The 25,161-nt window shown below is 50.1% G+C and overlaps 2 protein-coding genes across 4 annotated transcripts in view; both read left to right on the top strand.

Moving 5' to 3' along the window:
- The first annotated feature begins 1,060 nt into the window (after window positions 1-1,060).
- On the top strand, window positions 1,061-11,713 carry LOC148841363 (photoreceptor ankyrin repeat protein-like). Of its 2 annotated transcripts, none has more exons than XM_088914673.1 (5): window positions 1,061-1,124; window positions 1,539-1,925; window positions 2,883-3,012; window positions 3,493-3,633; window positions 10,476-11,713. In XM_088914673.1, exons 2-5 carry the CDS (start codon window positions 1,614-1,616, stop codon window positions 11,297-11,299), a joined length of 1,407 nt encoding a protein of 468 aa, XP_088770799.1. In that variant the 5' UTR covers window positions 1,061-1,124; window positions 1,539-1,613; the 3' UTR covers window positions 11,300-11,713. The 2 variants fall into 2 exon arrangements, with proteins under 2 accessions (XP_088770799.1, XP_088770790.1); XM_088914664.1 differs by having other exon boundaries at window positions 1,070-1,128.
- Window positions 11,714-21,142: 9,429 nt separating this feature from the next.
- acvrl1 (activin A receptor like type 1) overlaps window positions 21,143-25,161 on the top strand; it is a 30,660-nt gene continuing 26,641 nt past the window's right edge. Inside the window, exon 1 of one of the 2 annotated variants that reach the window (XM_088912458.1) lies at window positions 21,143-22,088. The gene's annotated coding sequence lies outside the window, so the exon portion shown is untranslated. The remainder of the gene's footprint in view (window positions 22,089-25,161) is intronic. The other variant, XM_088912467.1, reaches the window with a different exon arrangement.

The raw sequence follows: 25,161 nt of genomic DNA, 5'->3' as shown, positions 1-25,161 counted from the left end.
CACTTTAGCCCCAGTGATGCTAACCACTTCTAGCCCAGTGATGCTAACCACTTCTAGCCCAGCAGTGCTAACCACTTTTAGCCCAGCAGTGCTAAAACCACTTTAGCCCCAGCGATGCTAACCACTTCTATCCCAGCGGTGCTAACCGCTTTTAGCCCAGCGGTGCTAACATCGCTGGGCTTAGCATCGCTGGGCTAGAAGTGGCTAATTAGCATCACTGAGCTAGAAGTGGTTAGCATCACGGGGCTAGAACACTAGGCAGTGTTGCGTTTTGAAGTGGTTAGCATCGCTGCGGCTCAGTGGTTAGCGTCGCTGGGCTAGAGCCACTTCTAGCCCGGTGATGCTTACCACTTTCGCAACAGCAGCAGCCAAAACAAACAGGCTGGCATGGGTGCCCCTGGGCACACTCTGTGACCTCAGGGAACGGTTCTGCACCCACAGAGCCAGGTGACTGCCGAACACGAGGAGCCTTCAGTCCCTGGAGGAGCTACTGAGCTGTAAACAAGGTCTGGTCCCCCTAGAACTGAATGTGCCTCAGAATGCTCTCGCTGATGACAACAGGCAATAGGGGAATAGGAAGGCCCTTCATTAACAATGAGTGTGATCGCTGGCTGCATGCCACGCGGCACGAGCCTGCAAAAGTAACCGTGCTCTAATTATGTGGCCATTGTGCAATTGTGTAATAGTTCCGTTTCCAGCCTCCTGTTCACCGACAAAGGCTCATCTTCCACTTGATCTCCAGGGTGGTCAGCCAGGTGTTCGAAGTGAGAACCCGCGCCAGGCGCACCAAGCCGTGGGCACGCGAGGGGCAGAGGTCCTGCGCCCGCCGTGATCACCACCAGTGCTTCCTGCGGGGCGTGGAGACACCAGCTGCTGCGCGTTGTGTAAGAGGGAAGGATAAACAGGAAGAGAGAGAGAGAGACGGCCAAGTGCGGCTGCGGGTTAACGCTCTTTCAGAGGGGCGGGGGTGCCCGGGGCCTGCGTGCGGGTCTCTGCGCTGGTCGTGCCGGGGCTCGGGCGTTTGTGAGTCCGAAACCAAAACCACAGACTCTCTCTGCATTTCCACCTCAGCCGCTGGGCTTTCCCTGCCTGGCGGGTTCCTGCTCGCTCTGCTGAGAGCTGCGGTGGGTGTGTGCTTTTCTCACTTTTTAGAAGCAGTGTTGCGTTTTGACTCGGGTGGCCCGTTTTCTCGAGCTGCGGGAAAGACCCGACAGGGGTGTCGTTTCTAACGAAGCTTTTACCAGCAGCCCCTTCCATCATTCACGAGGAGACCACATGGGTGAAATGATGGCCTCCTGAAGGAGAAAGAGGGTTTTTGTCTTTGATTGAAGTGAGATTGTGACAGTATTTTTTATGTTTATTGTCGGCTTAGAAGACAATGGTCTGTCCTTGAGGGGGGAAAAAACAGGATTGTGTTTCTTTTCTGATGCATTGCTGGTTTTCAGATACTTTGACCTGGAAGTACAGCGTATCTTCAGAGGGGTCAAAGGTCAAAGGTGAAGCAGGCCTCAACCCCGCCCTCTGTGGTTTCCTTGCAGGGTGCTGGGGTCACGAAGGCGATGCCCCACCTGCTTGCTGCTGCGTGATCCCGCCCTGGGGGGCAGAGGGGCTAGATGACGGATGAACAGGGCGTGGCGGGGGACCCCAATCTGGATTCCGGGGGCTGCCTGGAAGATGAGTCCACCTGGGGGGCATCCACTAGCTCCGGCAACGGCGAAGATGAAGATGATGATGCAGACACAGCCAGCATACTCTCGGACGACTCGGTCTTCCCCGACTACACACCAGAGCGGGGCAACGAGGGCCTGGAGCCCGCACTGACGCTGTACCAGGCCTGCGCCCAGAATGACGCCCAGGCGCTGGCCAGGGTGCTGGAGAGAGGAGTCACGCCCGAGGAGGTGATGGAGCTGGACGTCAACGGAAGGGTAATTACATTTACAGGGTTCTCTTGGGGATCCTAGCCAGAAACTGACAAAAGGAAAAAGCTGTAATTTTCACAACTCCTATTACAGGGCAGCAGAACACTACATCATAAAATCTCCCTCTTAAACACCAACTACTACATCTTCTTGGCTTTGTCAATTCAGCCATCCTTTTTCCAACTGCTTTATCTAAGTCAGTGTTGTAGGGCAGCAAAAACCTATCCCACAAAGCAACAGGTGAATGGCAGGATACATCCTGGATGGGACACCAGTCCATCACAGGGCACGCACTCACACTCGGGACAGTTTTCCCAGAAGCCAATTTACCTGCCAGCATGTCTTTGGACTGTGGGTGGAAACTGGAGCACCCAGAGGAAACCCACGGGTCATGGTGGAGAACATGCAAACTCCACACAGACAGCACCCCAGGAGGTGAACCCAGAGCCCCAGAACTGCGAGGCAGCAATGCCAACCACTGTGCCACCCTGCTGCCCTGGCAGTGTTAATGTACAGGACTGTTCTATTACTCTAAGATGGTCAGTTTTGCAGGATTAATATCAAAGTGACAGCAGGCAGTAGATGAGCAGATATTTAGAAGAGGCGAGCTGGTCATTCCAAACCAGCTGCAGCAGCAAAGGAAGATACAGGAGAGGCTCCTTTTCAGATCATTTCTAAAACCCAAACAGTGCGGAGGGCTGAGCTGCAGAGTCCTGTGGCCAAACACGAGACGCAGGACTTTGGGAGCGAGGAGGAAATGGAGTGGTGAGACTGTGCTCGTGACAGTGACTTGTTCAGCAGACACCAGAACCCACAGCAGCTGAGATTTGGCATGACACTTACTTGTCAGGAAGGGACGTGCTCGGGAGGGGGGGGGGGGCAGGATGGCAGGCAGAGCGGGGGGTGGGGACCTCTCGTTGTCACCACTGGGCCTCCTAACCATGCGGGTTTGTTCTCACGCAGAATGGGCTGATGCTGGCCAGTTACAAGGGCTTTGTGGACATCACAGCTGGGCTTGACCACTGTCCTTACCTGGACGTCAATCACCAGGACAACGACGGAAACACAGCGCTCATGATAGCGGCGCAGGCAGGTGAGAGCACAGAGAATTTGTTAAAAAGCTCTTTACAGTTTTAGTCTGATTATCACAACAAGTTCACCCCAGTCTCTCTGATCTTCTCAACAAGCTCTTCCTCATCTCTCTGCTCTTCTCAACAAGCTCTTCTTCATCTCTCTGCTCTTCACAATGAGCTCTTCCTCATCTCTCTGAGCTTCACAATGAGCTCTTCCTCATCTCTCTGCTCTTCTCAACAAGCTCTTCCTCATCTCTCTGAGCTTCACAATGAGCTCTTCTTCATCTCTCTGCTCTTCACAATGAGCTCTTCCCCATCTTTCTGAGCTTCACAATGAGCTCACCCATTAAAATTCTAAGTTATTTCTTGAAGACACAGTATTAATGTAGTAAACGCATGGTAATCAGAGGAACGTTTCCAAGTGCTAAACTTTCACAAGACACATAGGACTAGGTGTCTGAGCATCTGCACGAGCACCTAAACTCTGTGTGTCTCTGCAGGTCACTCCATAATCGTCAACCACCTCCTCAACTACTACACTGGGGTGGACACCGAGGTGAGAGACAAGCGTGGCTTCACAGCACTCATCAAGGCCGCCATGCAGGGCCGTGACGACTGCGTGGCTGCCCTGTTGATGGCAGGTGAGTCAGGGACAGGGGTCAGGGGTAGGAGGTCAGAGGTCAGGGGTCTGATACAGCTTCAAAATCTTTTTCCATTTTTGCACACCCCAGTGACAACACTGTAAGAGCAGGGCTGTTCCTTTCAGCTTTCAATGCCAAGGGCACAGGAAGCGAGAGTCCCTGCCATGTCACATGGGACACGCTCCTGGCGCATGGAGAGCAAGAGTTCAAGAGTCCGATATGATGACATCACTGGCCCACAAGGTATCAAAGTAAAGAACCCCTTTAGTACCGCAAGTTTACAATGTGCAGCTCAGGCATTCAGAGATGTGTGATAACAGAGATATATAATCTATTATAATTGAAATATCCTATTCTGTTGAGAAAATATTCTGGGGGAGCAGCACAGTAGCACAGTGTTTGCTGTAGGCTCAATTCCTGGGGTGCTGTCTGTGTGGAGTTTGTATGTTCTCCCATGGTACAGGTGGGTTTCCTCTGGGTGCTCTGGTTCCCTCCCACAGTCCAGAGACGTGCTGGCAAGACAGTTGGCTTCTGGGAAAACTGGCTCTGGTGTGTGTGAATGTATTTTTTTCTGTATGTCCTGTGCTGGACAGATGGACTGGGTGTATCCTGTCTTGCACCTGTTGCTGGCTGGGATAGGCTCTGGCTCCTCCTCAACACCCGACACCCAAAGAAGGCTCCACAGCCGAAACATTGTGTTTTCTTCCTTCTCTTTTCAGCATGGAATAAACATACTACTTATTCCTATATAGTATGTATATTCACAGAGTGATATATATTCAGGGTGAGAAGAGATGTATATTCAGGGTGAGAAGTGATATATATTCAGGATAAGAAGAGATGTATATACAGTATATTCAGGGTGAGAAGAGATGTATATGCAGTATATTCACAGAGTGATACTGTATATATTCAGGGTGAGAAGAGATGGATATGCAGTATATTCACAGAGTGATACTGTACAGTATATATTCAGGGTGAGAAGAGATGGATATGCAGTATATTCAGGGTGAGAAGTGATGTATATTCAGGGTGAGAAGAGATGGATATACAGTATATTCAGGGTGAGAAGTGATGTATATTCAGGGTGAGAAGAGATGGATATGCAGTATATTCAGGGTGAGAAGTGATGTATATTCAGGGTGAGAAGAGATGGATATGCAGTATTTTCAGGGTGAGAAGTGATATATATTCAGGGTGAGAAGAGATGGATATACAGTATTTTCAGGGTGAGAAGTGATATATATTCAGGGTGAGAAGTGATGTATATTCAGGGTGAGAAGAGATGGATATGCAGTATATTCAGGGTGAGAAGTGATATATATTCAGGGTGAGAAGTGATATGTATTCAGGATAAGAAGAGATGGATATACAGTATTTTGAGGGTGAGAAGTGATATATATTCAGGGTGAGAAGAGATGTATATGCAGTATATTCAGGGTGAGAAGTGATATGTATTCAGGATAAGAAGAGGTGTTAATGCAGTATATTCAGGGTGAGAAGAGATGTATATACAGTATTTTCAGGATGAGAAGTGATATATATTCAGGATAAGAAGAGATGTATATACAGTATATTCAGGGTGAGAAGAGATGTATATGCAGTATATTCACAGAGTGATACTGTATATATTCAGGGTGAGAAGAGATGGATATGCAGTATATTCACAGAGTGATACTGTACAGTATATATTCAGGGTGAGAAGAGATGGATATGCAGTATATTCAGGGTGAGAAGTGATGTATATTCAGGGTGAGAAGAGATGGATATGCAGTATTTTCAGGGTGAGAAGTGATATATATTCAGGGTGAGAAGAGATGGATATACAGTATTTTCAGGGTGAGAAGTGATATATATTCAGGGTGAGAAGTGATGTATATTCAGGGTGAGAAGTGATATATATTCAGGGTGAGAAGTGATATGTATTCAGGATAAGAAGAGATGGATATACAGTATTTTGAGGGTGAGAAGTGATATATATTCAGGGTGAGAAGAGATGTATATGCAGTATATTCAGGGTGAGAAGTGATATGTATTCAGGATAAGAAGAGGTGTTAATGCAGTATATTCAGGGTGAGAAGAGATGTATATACAGTATTTTCAGGATGAGAAGTGATATATATTCAGGATAAGAAGAGATGTATATACAATATTTTCAGGGTGAGAAGTGAAATATATTCAGGGTGAGAAGAGATGGATATACAGTATTTTCAGGGTGAGAAGTGATATATATTCAGGGTGAGAAGAGATGGATATACTGTATTTTCAGGGTGAGAAGTGATGTATATTCAGGGTGAGAAGAGATGTATATACAATATTTTCAGGGTGAGAAGTGATATATATTCAGGGTGAGAAGAGATGGATATACAGTATTTTCAGGGTGAGAAGTGATATATATTCAGGGTGAGAAGTGATGTATATTCAGGGTGAGAAGAGATGTATATACAGTATTTTCAGGATGAGAAGTGATATATATTCAGGATAAGAAGAGATGTATATACAGTATATTCAGGGTGAGAAGAGATGTATATGCAGTATATTCACAGAGTGATACTGTATATATTCAGGGTGAGAAGAGATGGATATGCAGTATATTCACAGAGTGATACTGTACAGTATATATTCAGGGTGAGAAGAGATGGATATGCAGTATATTCAGGGTGAGAAGTGATGTATATTCAGGGTGAGAAGAGATGGATATGCAGTATTTTCAGGGTGAGAAGTGATATATATTCAGGGTGAGAAGAGATGGATATACAGTATTTTCAGGGTGAGAAGTGATATATATTCAGGGTGAGAAGTGATGTATATTCAGGGTGAGAAGTGATATATATTCAGGGTGAGAAGTGATATGTATTCAGGATAAGAAGAGATGGATATACAGTATTTTGAGGGTGAGAAGTGATATATATTCAGGGTGAGAAGAGATGTATATGCAGTATATTCAGGGTGAGAAGTGATATGTATTCAGGATAAGAAGAGGTGTTAATGCAGTATATTCAGGGTGAGAAGAGATGTATATACAGTATTTTCAGGATGAGAAGTGATATATATTCAGGATAAGAAGAGATGTATATACAATATTTTCAGGGTGAGAAGTGAAATATATTCAGGGTGAGAAGAGATGGATATACAGTATTTTCAGGGTGAGAAGTGATATATATTCAGGGTGAGAAGAGATGGATATACTGTATTTTCAGGGTGAGAAGTGATGTATATTCAGGGTGAGAAGAGATGTATATACAATATTTTCAGGGTGAGAAGTGATATATATTCAGGGTGAGAAGAGATGGATATACAGTATTTTCAGGGTGAGAAGTGATATATATTCAGGGTGAGAAGTGATGTATATTCAGGGTGAGAAGAGATGGATATGCAGTATATTCAGGGTGAGAAGTGATGTATATTCAGGGTGAGAAGAGATGGATATACAGTATTTTCAGGGTGAGAAGTGATATATATTCAGGGTGAGAAGAGATGGATATACAGTATTTTCAGGGTGAGAAGTGATATATATTCAGAGTGAGAAGTGATGTATATTCAGGGTGAGAAGAGATGGATATGCAGTATATTCAGGGTGAGAAGTGATGTATATTCAGGGTGAGAAGAGATGGATATGCAGTATTTTGAGGGTGAAAAGTGATATATATATACAGGCAGGGTGAAAGGGCTATATATTGTGGGTGAGATGTCATATTTTGGCAATGATATTAAAACTGGAACCACTGGCTGCACATGAAGTCGAGAGTGTGCAGCTCTGTCCTCGGTGTGGACAGGGGACTTGTTCAGGTCTCTCCAGGCTCCCTGGTGTGTTTACAGCAGCGTTAGTGTTGAACAGGTTCTTGTCGCAGGTTGCTGTGTCTCCCTCTGGTGTTGTCGTTCATCCGGTTTTGGCACAGCGAGTTAGACAGTGAGTGTCAGTCTGGTCGTCTACAGGCCGTCCCACGGTGCCCTGGTCCTCGTGTCTCTATCCTCTGTGTAAGGCCCACAGCCCCCCCTCTCTCGCAGCCCCGCGTGCGAACGCCCCTCTCCCCCCAGCGCGAGGGTTTCCCCTCCCGCAGCGCGAGGTCTGCTGCTTGCGTCACGCTGTGAGCTCCGCGCTGCCGTCTCGCTTCCTGTTAAAGACACAGACACACAGACACGCCGAGCCGCAGGGGTTTGTGTTTTAATACAGTAAAACCTCGATTCAACCGACTGATAGAGGGGGAGGGAGTTCAGTTATCGGCGGCTGTCACAGACTGTGTGTTACAGCCCTCTGACAACAGTTTATGTAAATGATATGCATTCATCTCGGCAGCACGATAAATCCACTGAACACATCCATAGACAGTTTAATAATTAAATCACGGATACTACACTTGACGACATAACTTTGCTGACTGTTTCTTAAAAACTCACATTGCTTATCATAATAAGGTTCACATAAGCATAGCTACTGATTTATTCAGCTGGCACTTTTACCCAAAGTGAGTTACATTTGCATCCAATTTGTCTGGTGCCCCCTGGTTCCACAGCTGTACATTTTGCTGGAACTATTCGGGTGAAACTTTGCTCAAGGGTGCAAAATATGTGCCTCAGCCTGGATTCGAACCCACACCCTTCCAGTACCAAGTGCTGAACCCTGACCCTCACTGCTTCCCTGACTCCAAACAGGGCAGCTGACTCCATACAGCCTGAGTGAGCAGTGCTGTATTCACAGTGTTGAGCTCTGGCCTCTGCTGAGCTCCCTGGCCTGCAGGGGGCGACAGTGACACCTGTGCCAGGGGGAGGATTAAGGGATTGGCTCTGAGGACAGTTTTTAAAAGATCCCCTGCTGTTTAATCGGAGACCTCTGCACTGCGGGGCAGGATTATCCGTGTGGATTTGTGGGACTATTCTGACTGTTGTAACACCGTCAACAAGACACTTTCTGCCCAATCACACTGCCCGAAGCTCTGTGTAAATCCCAGTATGATCCGACACCCTTTCCTTCCCCGTACTGACCGCAGGGGTTCAGATCCATTCCTGTTTCTCTGCTGCTGTGATTGTATAACTGGATATGTACTCTACAGAACAAATAAATAGACACCAGAGCTCAGAAATAGATATCACACCACATACCAGACTAGGAATAGATATCAGACCATAGCAGATATACTGTAGATACAATAACAGATACCACACCAGGTTTTTAAGGGGTGTTTGCTGTGTCCAGGCAAGAGAGATACCAGACATTAAATATCTGGTCACAAGTCATTACAATTTGCAGCTGGTACAAAGTTTCTAGCAGGGAATGCGCACAGCTCCAAATACTGAACAACAATGTAAAAACTATTGTGGATGTTGTTCCTAGTAGGAAAATGATGCTGCCCATTCAAACTTAGCTCAAGAAAACACGTGCGATTAGAGACGTCCTAATAATCTCACCTTGCTTTACCAATTCAATCGATTTTGCTGTAGAATTTGTACAGTAATTTTCATATGAAATGTGCATTATGGTAACTCGTCATTGTCCAGCAGATCTGGTCTCCCTGTTATACGCCCCCAAACAGCTCTCTTTCATTTCTGCTTTAAAATAGACATTGCTCCGGTGTGTCTGAGGTGACATCATACGCTGTTTCTCTTGTCTTTGTAAGGAGTTATTTTGGAGAAAACTAGTGTCACCTACAGCCTGGACTCAAACCCGGGATCCCCAGCCACAGACACTCTCCACAAACCTGCATAGCTGGGGGCTGTGTGTACCAAGGCTGGCCACCAGGGGGCACCAGACACATTTGATGCCGCATGTTCTGGGCGTTCCATCCATGAGCAGAAATGAATGTTATCGAGTCATAACAGCACCACTGCCACCCTATTCTGGACAAAACAGCTCTTTCTCTTTGTTAGTCATGTTGTGATCGCAGTTACTAATGCAAATACACTGAAGTCAGGTGGTACAGTGGCACTGTGGTGAACATTGCCAGCAGTCATATCACCCTGCAACTCACAGCTGGCAGCCCACTGAAGCTCAGCAGGTGTGAGCCTGGTCAGTACTTGGATGGGAGACTCCTGGGAAAGCTAAGGTTGCTGCTGGAAGAGGTGATAGTGGGGCCAGAAGGGGGCGCTCACCCTGTGGTCCATGTGGGTCCTAATGCCCCAGTATAGTGGTGGGGATAGTGTACTGTAAAAAGGCATCGTCCTTCTCTGCTGTCATTAGAAATCTCAGGGTGTTTCCCAAAAAGAGTGGGGGTGTAACCCCGGCGTCCTGGCCAGATATCGCCCTGGCCCTTACCAATCATGGCCTCCTAATAATCCCCATCTATGAACTGGTGTCATCACACTGCTCTCCTCCCCACTAATAGCTGAGGTGTGGTGAGTGTACTGGCGCACTATGACTGCTGTCGCATCATCCAGGTGGGGCTGCACATTGGTGGTGGTGGAGGGGAGTCCCCATTACCTGTAAAGCGCTTGGAGTGGAGTGTCCAGAAAAGTGCTATATAAGTGTAAGGAATTGTAACATTGCTGCTTCACTGCAATGTTATGTAATGGACTGGCCTGGGTGTAGCGTGCCCTTGTGCCCATTGCTTGCTGGGATAGGCTCCAGCTCCTGCACAGCCCTGAACTAGAAGATGCGGTTAGAAAATGGAGGTACCAAAGGCAGCCAGCAGGTGGCACCAGATCCATGTGGTGCAGGATGTTCTGTGCTGTGATCTGGTCATAACAGCCCTGCCACCCTATTCCTGACAAAACAGCTCCTTTCTCTTTGCGAGTCATGTGGTGACTCTGAAATCGTTGCCGTTTTAACGTGAAAGAGCAGAGCCCTGGGGAGACTGCGGACCCAAACTCCTCTCCTCTCCTCTCCTCCTCTCCCTGGCTGTCTGCAGGCGCGGAGCTCAACGCGACGGACCCCACGCGGGGCAAGACCGCGCGGGAGTGGGCCGTGCAGACGGGCCGCTTCCAGACGCTGACCAAGATCCGCCGGCTGGTGGCCCGGCCGCGGGCCGAGCAGTTCTGCCAGGGCTTCGTGCCCGAGTGGCCGGCGCTGGCCGAGCTGGCGGCCCGGGCGGCGGCGGCGGCGGCGAGGGGCCGGGGGCAGCAGCTGAGCCAGCGCCTCCGCGACACCCTCACCTTCAGCTTCCCGCGCGACCCCGAGGACGGCGGCGTGCTGGACCACATGGTGCGCGTGACCACGGCCATCTCCAGCCCCTTCGTGGGCACCGCCTGCCGCCCGCTCTGCCCCACCAGCCCCCCCGCCGTGGGCAAGAGGCGGCTGGCCGTGCCGGAGATCCTGAGCCAGTATCCCGGGAAGCAGGCGGAGGAGACGGCGGTCCGCCACAGCAACGGATCCGTCTCCTCTTCCTCCTCCTCCTCCTGCTCCTCCGGCTCGGATGTCCCCGCCGAGCCCCAGCCCCCCCGCCGCGGCAGCATGCTTTCGCTGGCCTCCTCCGGCGTGCGCAGCTTCCTGCCCGGCCGCGCGGCCCGGCGCAACAGCGTCTTCCCGGCCGGCTGCATCCCCCAGATCAAGGTGACCAAGTCCGGGGAGCCCACCCCCAAGAAGGAGAAGAAGAAGAAGTCGAAAGGGGGCAACTTCCTGGAGCCCCCCAAGTGGAAGTACAAGGAGGTGAAGGAGGAGAAGAAGAGGGCGGAGAAGGAGAAGGAGGAGAGCCAGGAGAGGAAGACCAAGGAGAAGAAGAAGAAGAAGAAGTGAGCAGTGATCCCAGGGGGCTGCCGTCTCATTCCCCACAAGTCCCCATCTCTTCATCCAGCACTTCCACACTGGGAGGGTCTCCAGATCTGGATGTGTGTGTGTGAGAGAGCTTGTGTGCGTGTGTGCATGCGTGTGTGCATGCGTGTGTCTGTATCTGTGCTTGTGTCTGCATGTGTGTGCGTGTGTGTGTGCGTCTATGTGTGTGCGCATGCGTGTGCTGATGCATCTGCGTGTGTCTGCATGTGTGTGTGCATGCATGCGTGTGCATGTCCATCTGTGCGTCTGTGTGCATGCGTGTGTGTCTGTGTGTGTGCATGCGTTTGTGTGCGTGTGTGTGTTTAGGCTGAGGAAAAATCAGTATTGCAGTTTGGAGTAGGGTAGCTCCGTGATGTAAGAGAGGGGGGACAGAAGCGATCCGCTCATGCAAGGAGAACGATTTCCCATGATCCAGTGAGTGCATCGGAATTCCAAGAAGTTTGCATGTTCTCGATACGGCTTTGATCCGGATGTCTGGATATTTGCAGCTAGTGACCGGAACAGGACCTGGCGGGGCCGCTGGGCGGATCTCACAGGCGCTGAGCCCCGGGGTCTTCTGGGCCGAGGAGGAGAGGTGACGGGGGGGCACAGACAGGCCGTTCTCTCCTCCTGTTGTCCAGGAGTACAGCCATGGGGCGCGGGCAGAGGGGTGACCTTGGCTTTGCCACCCCAAATTTAGGTGTTAGTAAAATCCCAAATTGTCTTAAATGTACTAACCAAAGAAAACGTAAACGTAGGAAACAATTACGAGGCGTCCTTAATGTTTTTAGAAGTGCACATGCAGCCTATATAGTAAATGACCGGTGTCCGAAAACGAGCCGCAGCTCAGTGAAGGCTCGGAGAGATTCTGCCTCTGGCCTGCACCTCAGCGCCTCAGCGCCTCAGCTCCACTGCCTCCCCGCGGAGACTGACAGGGGTCACCAGCGTGACTGCAGCACGGAAGGACAGCAATATGCCTTTCAGTCACACATCCTATTTCAAATTCAAATAACATCATTTAAAAATGCCACCCCAAATATAAAACCCTAGCCTAACCCACTGGTGGGCTGCTGAGGCAGGACAGGTCCCCGGTTGTAAGGATTAATCAACAGTCCAGACTGTTGACGGACTGATCCGAGAATCCTCTCCTGATGGAAGATTCCTCTTTCGCCGGGATATCTGGCTTCACCTCGCTCACCGTGGAGCAGCTCGAGCCGATAGCAGTCCCACGGCAGGATACCCCAGCTGCAGTCTTCCGTCAACACCAGGACCTGAGCTCTTCCTCTCAAGTTGCAGCATTTACAGGCTCGGTGCTCATGTACACTACACCTGCTGGACAGAATATCAGGAACCCCCGTCCCTGCAGGAACAGACACAGAGCACCAGGACTGGGCTGGATTTGCGTGAGCAGCAGGAACAGCTGGGACAAGGCGTGGCCCAAGGGATTCCTCAGGGATCTGAACTATCCGCAGCCCAATCCCATCCCATTCCTGCAGCAGGACGGACTTCAGCTGGGGATGTGAGGAGGGTGATGGTGTGTGGGGACTGAATGGGACAGGTCCACTGGTTTCCAGCAGGGGTGAGGTCAGGGGATTGTTCTGGTCGGGGAAGGTGATGGGAGTCTGTCTCCTGCTCCTCCAGCCCCCCCCCCCCCCCACCACACACTGCCCCCTGCTGGGAGTTTCTTCATTAGCCGGGGTCCCTGTCCTGGCTCCGTGCTCTTCCTGTGTAGACGCTCTGGTGGGCAGCTGCTCACACAAGGTGCTGCCGAACCTTCAGGCCGGACACGGTCCCACACTGAGCGGACAGCAGACACTCTCCCCTCCCTCCAAGACACTCGGCGATTTCAAACACGCAAACGACTCTATCACACGATCCCTGTGAGTGCTGAGGTGAGCAAGGAAGAAACACGCTGAAAATGCGGTACAGGCAGCAGCTGACAGATCCCTAGGAAGAGGCTTTGGGTCCAGACACCAGGCCTAATCAATGCATTGACGATCAAAATCCCTGAACCAGGTCTGTCTTGGACGAAACATGAAGTCACCAGTAATGTTCTACAGCCGGGCCAGAGGGCCTCTGCTTTTCTTTTTAACCGAGCCCGTAATCACCTCATTGATTTCATGCGCTTCATTAGACAGGCTGAAGCCTTTCCTTGTTCTCAAGAAGCTGCAGATGTTGACAGACCTAGAAAACCTGCTGGACAGCGCCCCCTTGAGGACTAGAATGGGCTCCCCTGGTCTATAGTAACACGCTATTCTGTTCCGTTTATTCTGCTACCAGCGTCTCCCTTTTCCTCCCCTTTTTTCAAAGGGAGCTGATATGCAATCGATTATTAGCCCAGTAAGGGCTTCCTCTGGGAGTTGTGAACGTAGCGTGCCAGGCCAAGCTGGGGCCAGGCTAGAGGGGCTGTGTGGCTCTTCACCGAGCTGTGAACTAAGGGTCATCGCTCATTTTCAGGCTTTACAAAAACAAGTCGAGAGGACTGCTCACCTTGCCTACAGTCTTCCGCTGGCTCTCTGGTTCAAGCTTTTCTCTGCCACTCCCGTTGCACAGCTGTCTGATCCGCTCCGGGTTTTAGCAGCTGCGGGGCTCTGCTATAGAGGCCGCCTGCCAGGAGCAGGGGTTTCAAGCTTCCTGCCTTATTGTGAGCAAGCGGGCACGTTCAGACATGAAAACAATAGAATTTGTTGAGTTCATTTTGTTTCAGCACAACAGATTATAGAGGAGCTCTGCAGCAGGTTAAACCTAGGACGGATTCTGCTGCTCTGCAATGGGAATCTGATTCAGTTCTGTGCAAATCCTATGGCCATATGCAGGCACGTGTTAGTTCAGGTTCTGTACATATAAAGTTGTTGAAATATACATGGATATACATATCTTTAAATATACATTTACATACTATATTTAAATATATATTTGCATATCTCTAAATATGCATTTCTATTTCTATACTGTGTGTCACGAGGAATAGCAGAATGTATCTTCTGTTGTACTGTGATATCTCTGCCGCTGTGTTGAACTGGATTTGAATTCCTGGATTCTATGGAGGTGGCTGCTGTATTTTCTGTCGGGTTCTCTTGTCCTTTATAAACACATGCACACATGAACTTACACAAGCATATACACACTCATGCACACATGAACTTACACAAGCATATACACACTCATGTACATGTGCTTACACACTCATGCACACATGAACTTACACAAGCATATACACACTCATGCACACATGAACTTACACAAGCATATACACACTCATGTACATGTGCTTACACACTCATGCACACATGAACTTACACCAGCATATACACACTCATGCACACTTGCAGTCGTGCACACACATACTGTAGGCATATACACTCATGCACACTCGTGCAGGCACACCCACGTGCATACATACTGATGCACACGCACACAACCATGCGAACACACAAAACTCACACACACATACACTCTCACACACACACACGAACACTCTGTTCTCAGACCTTTGAAGAGGAGTCTTGTTTCTTTAGACAGGAAGCCGTCTTGAAAAGGCACAACCTACTTCTCAAGGAAAATAATAAAATCTGAACAGGATTTGATTTCCGGTCCGTGCTTTTAGTTTGCTTTCCTGAAACCGGCCTGACTGCTCCTTTCTGCTGTCGTCTGTGTGGATGAGTACAGCTCCCTGCTCAAGGGAACAAGAGCCCCACACAGGCTGCACAAAGCACAGGCACCCAGCTCCTGCTGACTACCGCTGCACACTGCGGCCCGACACGTGGGTATGTGAGCAGGGTTGTTAGAGGATCAGGGATCAAGCCTGTTACACTCTAAGAACTTGAGAACTGGAAAGGTTACAAGTGAGAAGAGGCCAATTCGCTCAGCTTACTCACTTGGTTATGAGTAGCTTACAGATCGAGGATCTGGGATCCGGGGGGATCTGCTGCACCACCTTGGCTGGGCAGTATGCTCCAGAGCCCCACCACCCTCTGTACCAAGTACAGACAAAGCCCCGGTCAAAACCAGACAGGAAGTTGTGGCCGGGGTCAGCTCAAGTAAGGAAGGAAGGAGTTCAGGTCCCAGAATGGGCTTTACTATTTCTCCCTTGAGGAATTATAATACAGAATAAAATAAGATTTTTAATCACGAGATGCTATATATTTTAAAAGCATTTACTAAACACCTCATCTGGAATATTGTATGCAATATGTGTCACCATGCAACAGAAATTATATTGCAGCTCTTTAATCAGTCCAGAGAAGAGCAACCACATACAGTACAAGATAAGCTTAAGGCAGTCCTACACTGACAGGCTGAAGGAACTGAGTCTCTTTAGTCTGGAGGGAGTGTCCCCCACTGACAGGCTGAAGGAACTCAACGTTTTTAAATCTTGAACAGAGAAGACTCCAGGGGAACCTGATACAAGTATTTAAAATCCTCAGAGTCACTGACAGAGCAAACCCATCTGACTTCAGAATAAACCAGAGGACACAAGCACAAACCATCAGTTAGGGCTCTGTGGAACTGCATTTGAACCATCTGAAGGGTGGTGGGAGGGTGGAAGCTGAAACTTTGGCTTCCTTAAGAAACAGATCCTCAGATCAATTAACTAAACTGCCAAACAACCCAGATGGGCAGAATGTGTATATAGGAGATGCGTACTGTATACAGGCATTCCTGGGGACCAGTGGCACTTCTGGAGCCTAAAGGATTCTGGGACAGCAGCTCGGCTCGGAGGCTGCTCCGTAGTGACCCTCCGCACAGGAGAGCTGACGCGTTGTCACGCTTACTGCACGGGTCTGGCTGAATCCTGTTCGATTCTTCAAGTTCCCCTTTTAGTGGGAAAAAAAATGATTGAAAAGCAGAAAGGCTCGAGGCTTCCTCTTTCAAAACGGAAAGGATCCAGCTCGGGTCGGCGCTCGGCCGCGGAGGGAGGCAGGGCGGACAAGGTGAACTCTGCGGTCACAGCTGGGGGTCTCGGCTCGGGCAGCTATCTGGGCACGGCGGGTCAGCGGACTCCACGGGCCTCGGGCTCTGTGTCGAAGCTGCCCCCGTTTTAATTAAACATCCCACTTCTAAAAAAATACGGGCCGAGGTACCACAGAGCGGATGGCAGCTCAACGCTTGAGACCTATTTTAAAGCGACGCCTTAATTTTTCGGATAAACGTTTTTGTTTTCCCGAGATTAGAATAAACTTTCACATCACAGTAAAGTATACTTTAAATAAGTCAACCCGGGGAAAACAAACCAAAAAAACCCGTTTTCCCCCGTGTTGACGTCGAAGCGTGTTCCTGACCATCCTCGGCGGCTTCTCGGGGCTGTGTGCTCCGCGGTGCTGTCGCGGGGGCAGCGGCCGGGCAGGCCGGGGGGGGGGGGAGCAGGACGAAGCCCTGGGACCGCTGGAAGATAAATCTGAAACGCTCTGCCAAATGCTTGCTCCTCCGAGCTTTCCGTGAAGGCTCCCAGCTGTGCGGGAAGCTCCGTGCCAGCGGTGGAGACGGGCTGGGAAACTCAATCCTGGACTCCCGGGGGCCCGGGGGAGGGGGCGACAGGGGGGGCACGTCAAGACGAGAGACGGGAGGGGCTTCACTCTGCATGCCCCGGCCAGCTGTGTGACCTGAGCCAGATATCAAACTGCACCGGGCGACGAAGAAATTCAGACGCTGCTGAGCACGTTTCCAAACCTACAGAATAGGCATTCATCTGACCGCTCAAACACCACATCACCGATTTCACAAACTAGCATCGAAATCACAGCTAGACAAGCACACAGCACAGAGCTGTGCCCTCAGACCACGCAAGGCCTGTGACCACGATGGAGTCAACACCGAGATGCTGAGACACAGCTGCTTGAAGTTGCAGAAAGCCCTGCTCAAACACTTCAACCTCATCCTGAAAGCCGGTGTTTGCCTGAGGACTGATCACGCCCATCTGTAAGATCTGAGACAGACTCGACCCCAACAACTAGCTGTCATCTGTCTGAACAGTAACCCGGGGAAGATGTTCTGCAGTATCAAGAATATGCGCGCGCTGACGTTCTTACTGAGCACAGCGTCCTGATTAAAGTCACATTGGCTTCCTACCACAGAACACTTCTACACCCCACACACATCTATAGACAAACATGTGCACCCAAATACAAGGAAAGATCAGCTTCTTCAAAGTGGTTTAGAAGGTAAAGTCTGTGATGTACTCAGAGAATAAATGTTCAGTGAAAATTGAAAACAAAAGGACAAAATTCTTTACTAGGGGTCATGGGGTGAAACAGGGCTGCAGTCTGAGTCCAACTGTTCAATATCTATATCAATCAGTTAGCAGAGTTGGAACAGTCTGCAGCAGCTTTTAAACATTAGATCCCACTACATGACACAGAGATTGAGTTCCTGCTCTGTGCTGATGACCTGGTCCTGCTGTCGCCCACAGAACAGGGGCTGCAGCAGAACCTGGCCCTGCTGGAGCAGTACTGTCAGACCTGGGCGCTGACAGCCCATCTGGACAAGATCAGAGTCATGGGTTTCCAAAAGAGAGCCAGATCTCGGGGAAACAGGCACCACTTCACATTGAACAACAACGCACTAGAATATACTGTACATCCAGCTACACAAAACTTGGTCTGACTATCAGCTTTTTTTACCTGGTGATTTTTGACCTGGGAGTTTTGACCTGGCAGTGAAGGCACTGAGAGAGAAGGCACTCGGGGCATTCTAAGCAATGAGAAGGAGGCTTTTCAAAACCCGTTGAAATTTGAAATTTGAAAGTGTAATCCAACCCATTGCCCTATACGGCAGTGAAGTGTGGGGTCCCCTCCCAGACCAGGATTACATAAAATGGGATAAACACCCTATAGAAACTCTGCACATGGAGTTCCGTAAAACCTTCCTTCAAACAACATGTGCAGGGCAGAATTAGGCTAATTTCCAGAAAAGACCAAGAAATCATCGGCTACATCTTAAAAGCAGTGACCAGAGCTTCTACCACCACAATCTGATCCAGGAGCTGAGCCCAGAACAGAGCCTCCTGAGCCAGCTGGTCCTGAGGCTCACTGGCCCAAGCCACACCGACACCAGCCAGCCTCAGGACAGCACTGCTAGAGCACCCTAAATCAGAGCCAACCACAGCACAGGACAGATCAAACAGTAATATCTCACACACTGGGAAACACACACACAAACACAACACTAATTAGAATGCTACAGGACCTTAATAGCGACACGTTAAACTGACTCAGCCAGGATGAGATACAGCAAAGAGAAACAGGGCCTCACAAAGAACAGGCTCAGTGCCCACAGCCTGGACATAGAAACTGGACACAGACAGACCTGGCTGCCCAGAGAGGACAGGCTCAGTGACCACAGCCTGGGCATAGAAACTGGACACAGACAGACCTGGCTGTCCAGAGAGAACAGGCTCAGTGACCACAGCCTGGCCATAGAAACTGGACACAGACAGACCTGGCTGTCCAGAGAGGACAGGCTCAGTGACCACAGCCTGGCCATAGAAACTGGACACAGACAGACCTGGCTGTCCAGAGAGGACAGGCTCAGTGACCACAGCCTGCACATACAAACTGGACACAGACAGACCTGGCTGTCCAGAGAGGACAGGCACCGTGACCACAGCCTTGACGTAGAACCTGGACACAGACAGACGTGGCTGCCCAGAGAGGACAGGGTCAGTGACCACAGCCTGGACATAGAAACTGGACACCGACAGACCTGGCTGCCCAGAGAGGACAGGGTCAGTGACCACAGCCTGGACATAGAAACTGGACACAGACAGACCTGGCTGCCCAGAGAGGACAGGCTCAGTGACCACAGCCTGGACATAGAAACTGGACACCGACAGGCCTGGCTGCCCAGAGAGGACAGGCTCAGTGACCACAGCCTGGACATAGAAACTGGACACCGACAGGCCTGGCTGCCCAGAGAGGACAGGCTCAGTGGCCACAGCCTGGACATAGACACTGGACACAGACAGACCTGGCTGCCCAGAGAGGACAGGCTGTGCTCCCACTGCTGGCAGGGAGAAGCAGAGACAGAGATGCACTTTCTGCTGCACTGTGACAAATACTCTGGGATCTGACAAACATCCTTCCTTAAAAAAACAAACCTAATCCCAGAATTCCCACATCTGCCAGAATCAGAACTGTTTCTAATCCTGCTGGGGGAGGAAACACAAGGACGGAGGAGAGCAGTGTCCAGCGGAGAGTCCTGCTCTTCCAGTGCTCGCAGGACACTACGGGGTAGTGCAGAAAACTACAGAATACCGCAGGATACTACAGGATGGTGCCAGATGCCACATGATGCCACAGGGTAATACAGGATATGACTAGAGAGAGGAGAGTGTAGAGGCAGAGAGGGATATTACAGGATATGACTCCTGTATGATCCTATGATCACTCCACCCAGTACTCTCTAGTATGGTGGAAGCACAGATAACTCTTTTGGCCACAGGGCTGGAACAGAAAAATGACAACTTACAAGTTCACAACCCGGCCCGAGTTATTCTGGGCTGAGCACAGCTGCAGATCGTCCTGAAACCCCTATCCCCTGTCCTGCTAGAAACCAGCACAGCTGTCAGGGCACGAATCAGGCCCGCCTGCCTGCCCTGGCTGAGCTGCCTGTGTCCAGCTGTCTCTCCTGAGAAACTGGGAAACCTCAAACTGGTTCACTCTGCAGAAGAGGGAGAAAAAATGTTACTGACAGCTTCTTGGATGACATTAGTGAGAACAAGTTCTAATCTTATCAAGAGTCCCTTAATTATCAATATTGAGCAAAGCAATTAGTGAAGGGGGGGGTAGAGGAGGAGGAGGGGGGGCAGGGGGGCAGAGGGGCAGAGAGAGAGAGAGGGCAGAGCAGAGGGGGCCTGTCCATTCAGGACATTCCTTTAATTAAACCTTTAAAGCTAAAAGTTTACTATGCTGACACAAAAAAAACTTGAACCTCTGAAAATGTTACTTATTCAGATATACAAACCTCTGCAGGAATCTCAATACCAAAAATATGTATTGCAATGAAAAGCCTTTCATTGCCAAATGCGTGTATTTGGACTGATTCCCAAGAGCTGCAATATAAATTTCTACAAAGTTGTGACCAGAATTGTATGTAATGCACAACACAATCCAGTGAGTTTCTGAAAGATTCTAAACTAGTGCATTGTATGATTTTAACAAGGAGTCCCGAGCCTTCAACAGAGAGGGAGAGGAAATGAGATGGGAGAGAAAGTCAGGAAAGAGGGAGAGCTGGGGAAAATGTAAGTACAGGGAAGAAAGAGGGAGAGGGAGAGAGACGACAATGGGAGAGGGACACAGGATTCACAAAACTGTGAACACACCCCAGAGAAACCCTACAGAGCTCTGTACAAACGTCCTCCGTGTGCAGAGCAAAACTCCCAACAATGTGTGTTGGGCTGAAATAGGCCAGTACCCACTGCTAATCAACATACAGAAGAGATCAATATAATATCGTTTACATCTGAGAAGCTGTGACCAGAACTCCTACCACCACAAGCCCCTGCTGAGCCAAGAGCTCCGAGCCCAGAGAAGAGCCCCCTGAGTCAGCTGGTCCTGAGGCTCACTGACACCAACCAGCACAGCTCAACCAGGTCAGATCAAACTTAACCACATCACAGCACAAGGCAAACAACACTGCCTCACCCACTGGGACACACACAACGCCTGTGTGGAACACAACCCAGGGTGCTGCCGCCTCAGGCGGTACTGCTGCTGGGGTTCGGACACGGCTCACGCCATGGGTCGCCTGTTCCGTTTGATGCAACGGGTCACTGAGGCAAACACACAGCTGTATCTCCAAATCTATATATATACATGTGTGTGTGTGTGTGTTTCTCCCGACTGGGCCTTTGTGAGGGAAAACACGTTTCTCGGAAGGAGTGCTTCTGGGGTTGTTCTCATTTTGCTGTCGGAGTGGGCGACGCCAGTGCCGGAGACTGTGAGGAAAGCTGAGGCCCTGGTGAGAAACAGGAAAACGGCGCAGAGAAAGAGAGAGAGAGAGCGCGCATTCCGCACGCCGCGACCCCGTCACACACAATAAGAGGTGGGACTCTAATCAGGCCGAGCCATCGGGAACACGGCAGCGTTTCGCTTTCGGCCGGGCCGGGGCAGCTCCGAGGTGGGGGGGGCGCCTGTTTGTCAGTGTCTGAAGGAGGGCGGATGGCGACAGGTCCTCGTCCAGACCGAGCTTTATCGGCAGCAGAGATTGCGGACGAAGATAACCCGGACCCCACCTCCCAATACAACACAACGCACCCACACACTTTCGCCACATCTGGCCGGCAGTCCGCACCGCCACACGCTGCCGTGGACTCGGGGGCAGCGCGCCGACATCTTCTCCGGGAGCGAGCTCGGACGGTCTCGCCGCGCTTCTGCTGTAAAACTTGAGTTGGTGTGCGTTTTCACTGGGACCCAGTGGGAGGGTTTTGTAACTGGACTCTCTGGTTTAGGAGCTGAAGGCGGATTTTAGCCTTTAAGCTTGCCGTTAATCATGTGAAGACTTCAAGATTCGTGCCTTCAGGGAAAAAAAACCGAGAGTAAGATGAATTCCTCTCAGCCTTCAGCTCCTGGGCTCCCGAGTTTCCCACCAACCTAATCGCTGGTCCCGGGGAGAAGCGAGAACAGTTTCAATTCGAGAGATTGTTGCTGTTCCTTCCTACGGAGTCCGGACATTTGAGGCGTTTTCTCGCAATGAGGAGCGCCTGAAAATCAGCGCGGAGAAAGGAGGAAAGAGAGAAGACTGGATTCTTCCGAGAGCCGCGGAGCCGCAACCACAGGTAACCCGGCACCCCGGAGACTGGGACCGTCAGCGACACTCCAGGACAGAGTGAGACAGTAGCGCGGATACTGACACGCCTGGAGAAAGACTTGTACACACGGAGAGACAGTAGTACTGATGGAGAGAGACATAGTTAGAGACAGTAAAACTGATGGAGAGACAGTCAGAGACGTGTAGACGGTAATAGAGAAAGACAGTCAGGGACACACTGAGAGAGACAGTAATACTGATGGAGAGAGAGAGACCAAAATTCCTACCACCACAAAGCCCTGCTGAGCCCAAAACGGAGCCCCCTGAGCCAGCTGGTCCTGAGGCTCACTGACCCAAGCCACACCAACACGAACCAGCACACAGCATCAGGACAGCACTGCTAGAGCACCACAACTCAGACTCAACCCCATCACAGCACAGATCAAACAGCAAAATCTCACACACTGGGACACACACACAAACACAACATAAACTGGAATGCTACAGAACCCTAAACAGACAATACACACTAGCCGAATATTTGACCAAGATAAGAAACAACAAACAGAAACAGACCCTGATGAAGTACAGGCTCAGTGCCCACAGCCTGGCCATAGAAACTGGGCGACACAGGCAGACCTGGCTGCCCAGAGAGGACAGGCTGTGCTCCCACTGCCAGCGGGGAGAAATAGAGACAGAGGTGCACTTTCTGCTGCACTGTGACAGATACTCTGGGATTAGAGAAACACACTTGCCTAAATTCAGAAATCTAATCCCAGAGTCTAAACTCTGTGATTCCTTCATCTCCCTTCTTCCTGCTGCTTGATTCTCGCCCTTCTGCTCTGAAGAGAGGGGAGCCCCAGTCCGAGGAACATCGCTGGGGTCCAGCTTCTAGCTCACGGGCAGTCCAGCGCTGGTTCTGGGGAACAGCTGTGCGTGCACTTTCTCGTTAAAGCACACGAAGCTGGGAGAAACTGGGTAATCAGTCCAGTTAAGTCAGCAGTTTGCGTACTGAGGTAGTTAAGACCTAGTTGGATACACCGGCGCTACAGGACCAGGGCTGGAGACCCATATAGGAGAACAAAGGTGATCGGATTATTGTGCTGGATCCTTACAACCCAAGGTCATTATCCACTGGTCCTGGGGAGCCCCCGTACACCATGCTCCCCCAAATCGCCTGGTACTAATGCCAGGGAGCAGGGAAGAGTTAATGATCGGTTCAGGCGTTTGTGCAATCAAGGAAATGTGGTTCTTTTAGGGCTGATCTCAAGTACGTTCCATATCCCTCCACATTCTGCTTTATCCAGTACAGGGTGGTGGGGGAGCCAGAGCCTATCCCAGCAAGCAAGAGGCACAAGGCAAGGTTCACCAGTCCATCGCAGGGCACACACACACAGAGACACACTCACACCAGGGCCCATTAACCAACCAGCATGTCTCTGGGCTGTGGGAGGAAACTGGAGCACCTGGAGGAAACATGCAAACTCCACACAGACTGCACCCCAGGTCTGGAACTGAACTCGGGGCCCTAGCGCCGCGAGGCAGCAGTACTAGCCACTGTGCCATCATGCCACCAATCTATAGTAGGAGTTTAGTCCTTGATGATCTCTAAAGAGCTGACACTACCAAAACCACCTGCGCGATGGATCACAATGAAATTGTTCCTGGTCTTTTGAAATCAGTGGTTTGAATCAACAACACCTGCTGGACTGGGGCTCCCAAGCAGTGGGGTTGGAGTCCTTTGGTTGAAATCCCAGTTTTTTATCAGCTCAATAAAGGTCTCGGTTAGATCATGAAGAGTGATGAAAACCTGTGTTAGCTTGTGTTCTCTGGGTGGTTTCACTGTGGATTCAGATGACGCTCTGTCAGTGTCTTTAAGGGTTCGGAATACTTGTATCAGGTGTCCCCGTAGTCTTCAATTTCAGCTGAGGTTCAAGATAGAACTGTTCAGTTCCTTCAGCCTATCAGTGTAGGACACCCCCTTCAGACTAAAGAGACTCAGTTCCCTCAACCTGTCAGTGTAGGACAGTCCTTTATTGAAACCTTTAAAGCTAAAAGATAAATATACCAACAAAAAAACTTTCCACCTTTGAAAAAGTTGTTGATTTGTTTATAGCAGTGAAAACCCCTAAGTTAGCTTGACTCACTCAAGGCCAGGGACTGAGAGGGGGATTGCGAGTAGCTCCAGAGGGCCGTGCACGTGTCACAGCCTACCACAGTGAGTCCACATACTACATTTACCATTGGTGTGGCTTTTACCACACTGGACCACAGCATCATACCCATACTTGTCCCTACCGTGCTTTTACCCTGATCTCACCGGGCTTTACTACGCTGTATTGTGCTTTTACCACAATATAACTGAGCTTTACTACTCTGAATTGTATTTTGATGACAGTCTTGCTAGGCTTTACTGCTCTGTGCTGTGATGTTACCCTCTTCTCACAGGGGAATACAGCGCATGAGCTTGCGCAGCAGTGAGTGGGTTGTGAGAAGGTTGCGCACAAGGGTAATCAATTGAAGCAGTGCAGAAGTTAAAATCAAATTGATATTGAGGTGTTGCTCTATGCCCACAATACTCCAAGGTGCCTTCCCAGTGTTCCTCCCAGTATCAGTGGGACACATACAGACAGTCTTCTGGGCCACAAAATCAGCTCCTGTACTGGCAGCAGAGCCTTCTACAGTTGAATGACGGATGTAATTAATTTGGCTGTCATTCCAGTTCCTTCTGCGGATAGTTCTCCACACAGTTCACATCCACTGAGTTGCTCTTCGTACAGCTCGGCACAGTTTTAAGTGATCTTTTCCATTTAAGCTTTGTGCTACCTCCCCTACCTGCAGTCGCTGGCTGTGTGTTTTTTCAAGTCTCGGATCTCTACTTCCGACCCCTGTGACCTCACACAGGTGAGGAAGAGGGAGTGCAGGCAGACCGCCCTGCCCATCTCTGAGTCATATGTCACAGGCAGCACAGCCTGATTGGAGGAGAGAGACATGGGCAGCTGTGCTCCAGCCTTTGAGGAGTGCCAGTCACAGTCGGCTAGCGGCATGAGCATGGCTCAGACCCGCAACCACAGAGCTCAGCCTGTTTGAGTACCTTTGCC

This window comes from Atractosteus spatula, chromosome 1, assembly GCF_055471065.1.
Source record: "Atractosteus spatula isolate fAtrSpa1 chromosome 1, fAtrSpa1.hap1, whole genome shotgun sequence".
Classification (NCBI taxonomy): Eukaryota; Metazoa; Chordata; class Actinopteri; order Semionotiformes; family Lepisosteidae; genus Atractosteus; species Atractosteus spatula.
Note: the sequence above shows the minus strand (reverse complement) of the source record. Positions and strands in the feature narration are given on the sequence as shown.